The 12,873-nt window shown below is 36.5% G+C and overlaps 1 protein-coding gene across 6 annotated transcripts in view; it reads left to right on the top strand.

Moving 5' to 3' along the window:
* The window catches only part of SSBP2 (single stranded DNA binding protein 2), a 201,512-nt gene that overhangs the window by 152,232 nt on the left and 36,407 nt on the right, over positions 1-12,873 (top strand). For all 6 annotated transcript variants that reach the window (XM_075740801.1, XM_075740802.1, XM_075740804.1 and 3 more), the window contains 4 exons: positions 2,648-2,714; positions 2,905-2,975; positions 6,737-6,804; positions 12,749-12,797. In XM_075740801.1, the coding sequence (XP_075596916.1) occupies positions 2,648-2,714; positions 2,905-2,975; positions 6,737-6,804; positions 12,749-12,797 (255 nt within the window). The remainder of the gene's footprint in view (positions 1-2,647; positions 2,715-2,904; positions 2,976-6,736; positions 6,805-12,748; positions 12,798-12,873) is intronic.

A 12,873-nucleotide genomic window follows, 5' to 3' on the forward strand; every position in this document is an offset into this window, starting at 1 on the left:
TTGTCAGCAGATGAAAAGTTGAAGATAAGCAGACACAAAAATATCAGTGGAGCTGTGAAAGAAAAACTGGGTCATTTACAATATTGGGAAAGGTTGATAGGACAGATGGAATGGGTTTTTTGGTCCAACTTGGACTTCCAGGACTGTCTTTTTTGTTGTCAAAGCTTGATGATCAGACTTTTATGCCCCAACCTCAGTTCTGGCTGGTTTTTATATCTGTGTAACACAGTGTCAAAAAAGTTGTCTTTAGCACTGGCACAATATTGCCAGAAAGTTTAAGTTTAAAATTTAGTGAACTGGATATATCAGGTCACAAGACTTCTTCAAATGTTTCTACAAATCAAACATGGTGAGTTTTGGAGCAGGTTAAGGTACCTATAGCATAGCTATTTTCTTACAAGGGGAAATGGGTGACTTAAATAACCTTGTTGAAGTGATCAAGGGACAATGTAATAGTTCAATGTCATTAGTACTTTAGTTAAATATTTGCTACAGACATACTGTAACTCAGTAGAAAATATCTTCCTGATTTTTGCATCTTTCAGTAATATCTTGGCCACGATATAACAGTGTTTGGGTTTCACATATTCCTTTGTTTCTCTTTCTATGTTTCTGAACACTGTAAATACTGACAGGTGGAAACTGGATGTGGTGAATGCTGTGAAAGTGCTGCCAACCTGCAGTTTCAGTTTCGGAAGCATTTTTGTCTGCACATTGTGATATTTTCAGTTCAGAGCTGAACCATAATCACATAATCTTAGTGTACTACAGCTCTTGCAATTAATTTACATTATGCCACATTCATGAATTGCTGCTTTTAACAACCCTGCCATTATTTATGTTACAGTATAGAAGGGCAGTGTGTGGAAGTAATAAACTATTGTAGTGCAGCTTTAAGCCTAAAAATTTGATTAGATGGAAGTCAGTAAAAATCAGAATTAAAATTCCCACTGTAACTATAACTCTAATGCCTAATGCCTTGCAGTACGGATTGTGTTTCTTAGGCAAGGAAGGATAATACAGGGCATGCATGCACAGCACATTACAATGCTGTGTAAGACTTATCTAGCTAGGTCTAGGTTTTGTAGCAAGGAGAGTTAGTATCAACCAAGTGCCCTACTAGTGCTCCTAAGTTGCCTCCACTACTCAATCACATCCTAAGAGATGAAGCCCTACAAGGATATTTGCTGTTGGCAATGCCTTGGGCTGTGCAGGTACACTTGTTTTTCTTGAAAAGTGATATGATATGTTGGAAAGGCACCACGGTGCCTCACGTAACGACCCGTGGTGTAATGACTGCATGAGTTACGTTTGGCCACGTGTGCTCACAGCAGCAAATCCCTTCGTGTCCTTGTGTCTCACCTGCCATCTCTGGCAGAAGTGACCAGTTCCTGCTTTGCTAGTATTTGACACTCCTCCATGCACTTCATGTATTGTTGTTACGTATTGTCCAGACTTCAAGCCACTAAAGTACATGTAAAACTCTGATTCAGATGATGTTGCCTCAGATTATTTGTTTATTCCATTAATCTTGCAGTGCAGTACCTTTTGACTGTATTACCTTTGAGGTAATAACATGCATCTTAATTTTGCATTTCCTACCTCTTGTGGAAACAAACTGTATAATATTTGCAGATAGGTTCCCCTTTGTAAGTATGCAAGAGTACTACAGTATTTCCAGGTCAAGAGTAACTTACTTACCCATTCCCTTAGTAAGCAATACCTGTAGTGTCTGAGTAGAATACTTTCATAGTAACAGATTTACTCATTCTCAATACAGTTTTACTGAAAATGTGGTGGTGTTTTGAAATGCTAAATAGCACCTAGTGGATCGATTCATAGAAACATTTTTCTAGTTGACTAAACTGTAGGCAGGAGACTGTAGAAAGTAGCCTGAAACCTAATCCAGTTACTATAAACCCAAAGGGCAGATGAAAATGTGGCGGCATAAAAGCAACATGTTTGATTTGGACCAGAGGTGAAGTAACAAAGCAATGTTCCTTCATGTCTGAAGGCAGAATTTAGGAGCAAATTTTGTGAATGTTGTTATCTCCTGTAGATGAATAATAAGGTTATCTTGGCACTGATGCCCTTCAAGAGTAAGGCAGAGTGGAAGATAAAATGCCTGCCACATCACAGCCCTAGTTAACCGTACCCTGTGAATGCTGTGTGGTTGGCTCACTTACAGCTCACTCTCAGAGAACATCAGTGTTCACATCCTGACCTCTGAAAGGAAACGTTAAAATAATGGTTACAAGGGAAAACTCTAGCACTATGAGCTTTAGATAAATTGCCACGTAGCCAAGAAAAAGACAATGTTTGGAAGTTAAATAATAGGTAAGCTAAAATAAGGGAAGTATTGGTGGGGGGAAAGCAAATTAGGTGATTATATTTTTGAGATTATTTATGCATAATTCCACAGAAGTCCAAGAGTTTGTCCATGCAAATCCATAGTCAGGATCATAGGACATTCAGGACTTCCAGTTTAGTTAGGCACTTAGGACATTTAGTTAGGACATTTAGGAAAGGTAGCTCTTCTTGACTCAGAAGAAACATCTGGAAATTAAAACCAAAATATCTGCATTATGTCTTTATCACAAATTTCAAAGCATTATGTGCTTTTAACATACGGTTTCTATGCCTGCAGGCACTCGGAGGTGTCCCAGGAAGTCAGCCATTATTGCCTAGCGGGATGGACCCAACACGGCAGCAAGGTGAATGATATAATTATTTTGACCATTCAAAAGTACTGTCTTCTCAAACTTGTGTCTTTCTTTCTGTGTTTCAAAGTTTACTGCAGCTTTTTAAGCTTTGTCTTAATTAAAAAGGAATGATTTGTTAAAGTTATTTTAGAAAGTGCTTGTGTATCATATAGTTTTCTAAGTTACATCATTTTATTTGCAGGGCATCCAAACATGGGTGGGCCGATGCAGAGAATGACTCCTCCAAGAGGAATGGTTCCGTTAGGACCACAGGTACCTTCCACAGATAGGCCTATACTTACACTGTATTACTCTGGTTTTCTATAGCTTGCAGATGGCCAGGACTTGTTCGTCTAATCCCATTTTAAAATTAACTTTCTGTTTTACAAAAATTGATTCTGAGTTGCAACTGTACAAAGTGTAAAATGAAAACATCAGTCATTTTAATTAAGATTTGAAATTAAAAGAGGAATCCCTTAACTTGCTTATTTTAGAAAAGTTGTGTTTGTCCTACAGCCAGTGTATGTTGCAATCAAAGGCTGACATTTGTAAGGGAGACCAAGGATCAAGCAGGTGTTTCCTCATCCTCCCAACCTAATTGATTATGCTGTTTAGGAGGAAACAATTATCAAGACTTTTAACTTAGGCAAACTCTTTGTACCAAAAAAATCCCCAAAATTCTGTAAAGTTTTTCTTTCATCCACTATTGATCTAGATTTTTTTGGTGAATGCTAAAGAGATTTTAATGTAAAATGAGAAGTTCATGTTGCTGTTTCTCCCCCTTGTCAATCATAAGCATCTCTCTAGCTCTGTTGTTGAGGATTGAAGCAACTTTGGATTGCCAGAATCAGACTTCTCCGTGGTGCTGACCTGGTTGTAATTGTGCATAGGCTCTTTCTTCAAAAGTGTGAAAATAGGAGTGGATATTTGTCAGTATTACATTTCAACAGTAAACTAAGGTAGAAAACAAATTCTGATGCATACCTGAAATATGAATGCAAAAGATTATATTCTGTATTTTGTCAACAGTCTCAGTGAGAGAAAATTGCGGTGGTGGTATGTCATACCAGCGTGACCAGTATTTTGTTTTACAGGGTGCTTGTTGTGCCCACACTTTGCATTTTTACTTCCCCATTTCAGATAATCTCTCTAGTGACTTCTTTGTTCCTTGGAATAGCAACTCAATTTTAAACAATTAAATAGCTTTGCCTTTAAAATCTGTTCATAACTATCTTTACAGTTTTGGGTCTTCTTGGTAGAAACCAGTTGTGCAATTCTACGCAACATCTGCTGTGTGACCAACAAACCATTATTAAATACATTTGTTATTTTTTCTATAGCATTGAAGTTTATTTACCACTTGCCCTTTGGAGGTAGAAAGAAAAGCTTTGCAATGCTGCCACATGAGATTGAGCTGATACTTTATGCAGCACCATTAGTCACACAGCAGGCAAATCTCATGCCAGTTTTTATAAGGATATTTTTTCCATTCTTGCTGTCTGTTAAAATCCAGTGTTTTTGTAAGGTTCCTCCTACTTGTACTGAACATCCTCTTAAAATGAGGAAAAATGTCGCTAATCTACACAAAATTTAAGTTCACAAATCAATCTTTTCTATAAATAGATCATAATCTATCTTTGTATCTGGCATTTAGGATCTTCTCAGAATGCAGTCCTGAAAACAAATTTGATTAATCTTTCACACCTGCTTTTAAGGTCTTCTTGCTACAGTGCTGCAAAGTTGACGTAGGTGTGCCTGTAGTGGGAGGCCCTGCTACCTTGCTGCACAGGCAGTAAACCTGCAAAACACTTAATGTGCTGATATAGAAATGTTTACATCCTGCATAGCAAGTATAGGATGCGTCTGCTTGAAAACTTACAGAAAATTTTCCTCAGTTTTGTATTTTATGATTCTAGACTGTTAAATTACACGAAGCAAAAAGCAGTGGATGTTTGGAAATGCTTGAATCTGTGAAAAGCTCCAAAGAATGAGGTTCAGGGTTTTTTTTTAAGCCATAGTTACGCTAGATGAATGGGGTGCTACCTCCAGTCCATGACCACCACTTCTCCCCATCCTTCACATCTGGTGGTGAGCCTCCCACATGCTCCCTAATGCTTTCTTGTCAAAAAGAATCGGGTCATCTTAAATATTTATGAAAAAAGTCTTGCCTAATCTGGCTCATTTTGGCCATTAGGGAGCACTTTTATGAACAACTCAACTACCAGGTAGACTGTGGCATTGGTCACTTTGAGTAAAAAGCTTTAAGGAACAATTTGGGACACTAGCTTCTGCAGAGAGCATAGCTGCAGCTGAAGGAACATGTATATTGGCAGCCTTAATGAAAGCGCTGTTATTTTAGGATGAAGGAGTACATTTGATTAGAATTAGCAGTAATTAGTTAGAAGTACATTTGATTAGGATTCTTCCAGTCCTGCATAGTCTTCCATAGAGATCTTTAACCCTGGTCCAGACAGATGATTCCTGAATTAAAATAAAGAGAGGAGATACCAGACAGACCAAGGAAGGAGAATAGCTCAGCCCTCCACATCAGGATGGAAAAATTAAATATAACAGATACAGAACTGCTGTTTTGTTACAGTCAGTTCTCTTCCAGATCCAGTAGTGCCGACTGGAGATGTTACTGTGCCCAGATGCTTTGACTACCCACCAGTTACTGCCCTACTCTCTGACAGAGGAGTTACTCAGGCAAAATCATCTAGGATAACCTAGGTTAAACAGGAGGTTTGAGTTAATCTGTCTGACCTTTGCCTGAGCGTGCGCACCAGTCAGTTTACCAGCTGCACTCAAAAAGGCAGGAGTGACAGGAGTGAGTAGCAATTGATGGCCATCAGCTGTGGATAATACTGTCTTCAGATGGCACTGTTGGGTCTGGAATATTTTCAGGGTTGTTACCAATGAAGAAAATTTTAAGTTTGAGGTTTTCGTTTGCAGCAACAGAACCTCCTCTCCTAGTTATAGATCAGTTCTAGATCAGCTCCTGATAACTGATATGTCGTATCAGTCAAGGTACACGCAGCACCGGACCCGCACTTTCAATATCACTGTTGGATTTCTCCCATCTATTTATGACTTCATGTTCACGTGGTTTTGTGAATCAGACCAATATAGAGAACATCTATAAACCTGAGTCACATAGCAGTTTGTAGTACATTATACATGAAATAGAGTATATTAGTTTTATTATTGCACAATAGACTGCAACAATGACCTAACTGTTTTTAAAGTTGCTTCCTTGTCCTCCCTCTTTTGAAAATGCACAGCTGTTCATTAGAAAAATGTAGCAGGATTAACACAGATTAGGGAGTGCATTATGATTGTGAGGTAAGATATAGACTGTTTCGCTTGTATTCGTCTGAATAAAAACAGGTATAATTTCATTTTTCATGTAAGTAGTACAGTTAAACTTTTGTCATAATATCAGAGCACAAACTCAGATTTTATAGGCATCGGGCAATTAATTTGTTGGCATCACTATGACATACATTATCATATTAAATACTTTTCGTATTATTTACCATAGACTTATTAGAGAAATGTAATGGTTATGCTGTATGTTTTAAAAGTGATATCATGTGGTGTAATTTTATACAAGCATTTATTGATATCCTAACAAAATATAATTTTAAAAAATTCTGTTTAAATTCCATGATGTAGAAATCTTAGAATCTAAGTTCAGGTTTCTGAGCTCCCTTGGTATAAAAGTGAATACATTACAGAACTGCCCCTTGCTGACCATTGACTAGAACTCTATATGTGTAAATAATTCCTCCTGAAACAATTGACATTTTAAGTATTCTTAGGACTTTCTCTGTTGTTTGTAATTCTTTCTCCCTGGGGTTAACAATATTATTTTTTTAAGTCAACAATGGAAACTCCTGAAACAATGAATTTCATTGGCCTATCCAGTCAGCAGTTATGTAGGGATATCATTAACCTGCTGTCCTTTCTTTCCCCCTCCTCTTTGGTTTTGTTTTTTTGTTTTGTGGTAGTCTGACCCTTGGTTATCATTGCAGAACTATGGAGGTGCAATGAGACCCCCACTGAATGCTTTAGGTGGCCCGGGGATGCCTGGAATGAACATGTAAGCACAATAATAAAATCTTATAATATTTAGAAAAAAATAATTATTTCATTGTATAAGTAACATTTGGGATACATAAGACAAGGAGAACATGCTTTGGTAAGAAACATGCTTTGATGACTAATAACAGAAATTTGAAAAAGTGAACCCACAGCAGTTTTCTTCTTTTGCATGCATCTCTTACTGGCACCTTTGCTGTCCCTACAAGTCTGTACAACTACTCAGTTTCTTTCACAGGTCAAAGTTCAAATACTGGGAATATTTTGTCAATATAGCCACTGATACCTCCTTGTATGCATTTTTTTAAAAATGGCATTATTTATACTTTTTTTTTACTTTATTGATTAAATATTTTGTAAATGATGGTAATATGTAAAATATGTAAATATGGTTCTTTTCTGCAAAATAAAGAAGTACTTTATTTTAGTGAAACAAAACCATTGTCTAGAACTATTTATAAAAAAAACATATTTGAAAAAAGAAATATGGATGATTCTTTCTATGTTGCTGTTTTTATTTTCATTTCCACTCTAAACAGATAGAAGAGTATTACAGATGTGAGTGTAAGGTTTTCAGTGTCTCTGTGTACTTCTGGGACTGGATCATCATTCAGTAAAAATTGATATAGACTGAGTTCAGTTAAGCTATACTGCTTTACTCCAAGCATGGATTTAGTCATGGCAGTGTATTATGCCTTTTATACCTGTAGACAGCTCCCCTTTCTAAGTATGTAGAAAAATTTCACGTGTGAAATGACTGTATCTAAAGTAGACTAGATTTAAGCTGAAGATTTTAGCATAGCAAGTATCCCAATATGAGGAATCTTGTGCACTTTAGATAAATGTTTTGCTTGCCTGGAGTTGCTTAAATGATTAGCAAGCCCAAGGGAAAGTAAGGTGCTCCTTGTATTATTTAGATTTCTCTCTTAAGAGAGAGATTCACAGATTTTAAGGGACTGTTATAGTTACCTTTAGCTTAACACAGACCAAAGATTATCAAGTCACTCTTCTATCCTAGCCCTACCTCTGCTGAAGTTAGCACATTTTTTCATAACCAGCATTTTGCAGACCCTGAGGTGGTCACAAAAGATGGTATTGTGGTCCAGCTATCAGGACACTAGAATGTGTCTTGTCACAATCTAAAGCAGAGAGCATCTCCTTTTCTTACTCCTTTTACATCTTTGTCTTTCAAGAATGAGTTTTCAGAAGATCAACACAGAAAACAACAGTCAATATTTATATATGCTTGTTACCATTATATCATAGATACCCATTTTTACTCTTATTTTTATAGGAAACAAACAAGAGATGATAAATTTCATTTCAAGTAAAGAGTTACCAACATGAAAAACTAAAAGAGGCATTGAGATAGAAAATACTGTTGAAAAAATATCTAATCCACCATATCCTTAATTTCTTCTGATTTCCAGACATATCTTGAATTCTTGAAGAAAATAAAATTAAGTCTAAAGTTGGGTGTTACTCTATCATAGACATCATATATTGGACTCAAGACAGTTCTAGGAACTTTCCCAAGGGTAGGCATTTCTTCTTTTAAGTAAAATTGATGTAGAAAAAATATTTAGATATTTGAAATTCAGTGTGAGTATAATATAAGCACTACATGGATTGTCCTCAGGAGGAGATTTAATAAGGATAAGAAAAGAAAATTAACTTTCTAAAATAAAATGTTGTAGAATTAAAATTCAGGGTAGGTAAGATATTGTAGGCTACTTATCCACATAGAGTGGAGAGTTTATGTAAGAAAAATAAGAAAACAGGTTCCTGGATGACAAAAAGAATTCCTGGTACGCCAGAAAGAGAGAAGATGGTTATGGGCTGAAATACTAACATTTCCATATTGCAGCATTTAATAAGCACATTTCATCTTGTATTGAGCCGGTGAACATACATAGATCAGGTTCTTTTAATTCAGTGATGTGGGAATTACATTTTCTTTTGAACTTGTATGTCCTCTTCAAGGGGACATCATGAATTGGAGTCCTTTACTTGGGAAACTGATGAACTTTAATATAGTATATGATCTGCTGGGAAGAACAAGAAGTAAAGAAATAATTATGAAGTACGTAGCCATAGCTGTCTCCACATCTTACCAGGCATATACTGCACTCCTTTACATTTGGACTAGATGATCTCCAGAGGCCCCTTCCAACCCTTACTATTCTGTGATTTCTTACAAACTCATCTTTACTCCAGCTCAACTGAAAGTGGGAACAGAATGCTCTTTCTTGGTTTTGAACAAGACTTCATACTGTTCCTTTGCTTGTTATAATTTACTTTAAAGGCATAAGAGAGTCCAAAGTGCGAGTACTGGAACATTATGCTTATCCTGAGCTCTGTTACAGGCTGAATCATAGACCGTTGCAAGGAGCTCCATTATTGCATACCTTACTATGCGTATTTTTTTTACCATCAAACTGAGTAATTATCTTCCTCTGCCAAATGGAGTGACATACATTGATCAAAAGGAAAAGAAAAGGGTTACATGGTCTGGGTTTCTTTTAGTGGTATTTCCAGGACGTCAGGTTTTTTGCTTACTGTGAAGTTACTGCTGTCAAAATTGTCCTTACACTGAAATCCTAGTGAAGACTCATTGTCTGGTCAATTCGAGCATTGAGGATCAGTCAGACTGCATCCAAGGATAACCTGCAGGGAGCAGCAATAAATGGACCCAGCTATGTCAAATCCATTCTTTGTATTATTCCTTACAGTTTATCTAGTGCACAGTGCTAAGAAGCAACAGTGTACTTACTTACATTTCTAGGAAACAGGATAACTACACATAATGGTATTGCCTTGTAGTAACATACATTTGTCTTTACATAGCCATATCTTTTTCTTACATTAAAATCTTAGAATCTGTTCTATTCAATGTTTTTGGATTTTTGACAATGCTAAAATACAAAAACGTGTACTCTACAAAAACAGTTGCCATTTTAAAACCTCGCTTTTTCTCCTGGGAAGGCTTGAAGGGAAGAAATTTTGGTTAAGAGCAGAGTATCTGCCAGATATAATTTTACATTTTTCTGGATGAAAAAGTGTTCTTTATTGTCAAAAATGGCAACAACCAGCCTGGGAGCTCAAAGACAGTATTTCAGTTCAGGAGCATATACTCCACAAATGTAGTATTGCTAAATAATTGCTTACTCAGTCATAACTAATGCCTATCAGATTATGGATTGAACTAGCTGATACATATCCTGTGTTCTTCTTCAAAATAATTTTATTTTAGCTATAAGATTTCAAGTTGAAACTTGGTGTGGCCATTTTTAGTAAGACTTTCTTTCTTTGTGGAAAAATGCCCTCTTTGGAACAAAATGGAAAATGTCAGGGAGCAGTGTTACATTTCACTGGCACTTTTTAATGGCCCGTATGACCTGCAGTGCTGTCTTAAGCACTAAAAGTATCTCAGTCATGCCTGAAAAGAAAAAAAAAAAGTGATTTTATTCTTTTACTTCAATTCACAAACTTGTGTCTAGATGTTTAATTTCCTGATTGAATATATTTGCCCCTTGGGAAACTGAAATTTTAGACTTTATTTTTTCAAGTACTATGATCAATGCTATAGGACTAACTTCAAGGATAAAATGCAGCTGTAATTAGTCATAGTGATAGATACTTCATAAATTAATCTATTTTGGAATCAATGTATTCATAATGATGTTTTATGACTCTGTTAAAGTTTCCAAAATAAACATTTAATAAAAGGGGAAAAAATTCCTTGCCTTGCATTGAAAAAGGTGCAGGTAGCTAGGTTTTTATGTGTGTTTTATAAGCTGACAACATTTGGCTCCACAAAAACCATATGGCTTTCCAGCAGAATCTGCCACAGTGTTTTCTAAGTCTATACTTAGAGCTGTCCGTGGCTTCCAATAAATTTGACAATTCCAACAGCTTTTTAGATGAAAGGTGAGTTTCCCTGTCTTCTTGTAAGCTATCTAAATTTCCATGTTGCTTTGGCTTAACCCAATTGTGTATCTGAGTCAGCTTTTTAATATCTCTGTTGTTCAGAGTACTCTGCAGTGTAGCCATAGCCATTTTCCATTTGATGCTTTTCACTGGGTATATTTGTGTTATTTAATGTCACACAAACAAGTGTGGGATTTTGGAGTGAAAACAGACTTCCAGTGTTGTTACAAATGCTCCTTAGTTTTGCAAGACTTTAAAATAGATAGAAAACTTCCTGAACTCATTAATAAAGCCTGCTTTCTTTGTATTTAAATCACTCTCCCATATCTGCTAAGCTGTCGTGGCTAATGGTGCTTTTCTAAAGCTAATGAGGCCAAAATGCCATTTTAAATGCAAAAGTTTTGTCATCTGCTCTGCCTTTCAGTTGCCAGGCCTTCAAAAAGTGATTTTGTCGTATTTATAAATAACTAAGAGTTCTTAATGCTCCTAGGAATAATTATGGTTATTGAGATGTTATGAGGGTAAACATGGAGATTTTACCTCCCATATGGCTTAGTTCCCTCAAGACTGTTAAAAGACAAAGCCTAACCACCAAACTATTCTTCTGACCTCAGCTAAGAGTGATAAACTTAAAATAACAGCAAGAGTTGTGAGTAAAATGTGCTCTATCTGGACAGGTTTTCCTTTTTCCTTTCCCCATTCCTTCTGCTTTTAGTACCCGTCTGATGTCTCGTTGGAGTTGGCTTCATCACACAGGTCTTCTGCCTCTTGCAGTCTTGGGGAGCTGCCACTTAATCATGTGCACACCATTTGGGCCAACTGTGACGAGAATGTCTGAAAAGTGTGAAATTTCCATTTTGCCTGATGTATCATAAATTTCATGTTTCTGTGACCTCTGTGGAGATAATGTAGCCTTAGTCAAGTAGGAAACTGTTTTTAGATATATATCTAAACATATGCTTAAAGCGTATGTATAAAATGGCGTGTTTTCAATTTTTAATACATGAGATTTTTTATTGTTACTGTTATTATTATCATCAAATACAGGTTATAGCAACATATTTTCTGTGGCTTGCTCTTTTAAAAAACAGGTTTTCCCAAAACATTTATAATGTACTGGCATCAGTTTCACTAATGAAACCTTACTATGCTGGCAGTATTCTAGATCCATACTCAATAAATACATGCACCCTCAATTCTTCAGGAAGGTACTTACTTAGGTCCCTTCCAACCCAAACCATTCTGTGATTCTATGTAAGCAAGACTGTTTCTATGACTGAAATTACACTTACATTTTAGTACCTTTCTGCCTTTGTCTCTACAGTAAGTAGATTTTCTAGGAATGTGTGATACTTCCTCCAAATATTTTTAAAAAGGTTAACAGAGTACAAAAAAAAAACACTCCTCGTGAGAACTAGAAGAGTTTGGGAACTTGTTTTTTACTCTTTGCAAAACTCTGTGCCACATTAAAATGTTGCATCTATGTAACACAGAGTTAAATTCTCCATGAACAGAGGAAGGGAAGCACTTGATGCAAATTTGCAAGGTCTTTCAAATTTTTCCAGTGAGTATATAAAAGGGGAATGGCTTGCACTTCCTAAATTTGCAAGTGTTTGGGACCGATGCGGAGCTGTGCCATCTCCACTGCAGCGCCTGACAGTGTGGCTCCTGGGGAAGGACTCCTCATGGTGTCATGAGGCAGGGCCTGTGCCGGAGAATACAGGAGTACCGGAATGAGTCAGGATCTGAACTGTCTGAAAAGTGAGCAGTGGGGTTGTAATAATAAATAAATAAATAATAAACTAATAAACTGATTAAATTATGATGGTAGTGCAATGATGAGAATTTTGCTATAACATTATAACTTGGTGTAGTTATGGTTTATAAACACACTTTAATTTGGATAAAAGCCATCTCCTTCCTTACTCTGGAAACAGATTATTTTGACTTGCTTCCTCAGAGCTCGTCAGAAAATGGAGATTATTCTGTGCCTCATCTTTTGTCTTCTGTTACAGGGGTCCTGGGGGTGGTAGACCTTGGCCAAACCCAACCAATGCCAATTCTGTAAGTAAATGTTTAAAACATATTTGACATCATCTTATATTTAGGGAAGTATTTCTCATCAATACAGCAGGAAAAA

Source organism: Balearica regulorum, chromosome Z, assembly GCF_011004875.1.
Source record: "Balearica regulorum gibbericeps isolate bBalReg1 chromosome Z, bBalReg1.pri, whole genome shotgun sequence".
In the NCBI taxonomy this organism is placed as follows: Eukaryota; Metazoa; Chordata; class Aves; order Gruiformes; family Gruidae; genus Balearica; species Balearica regulorum.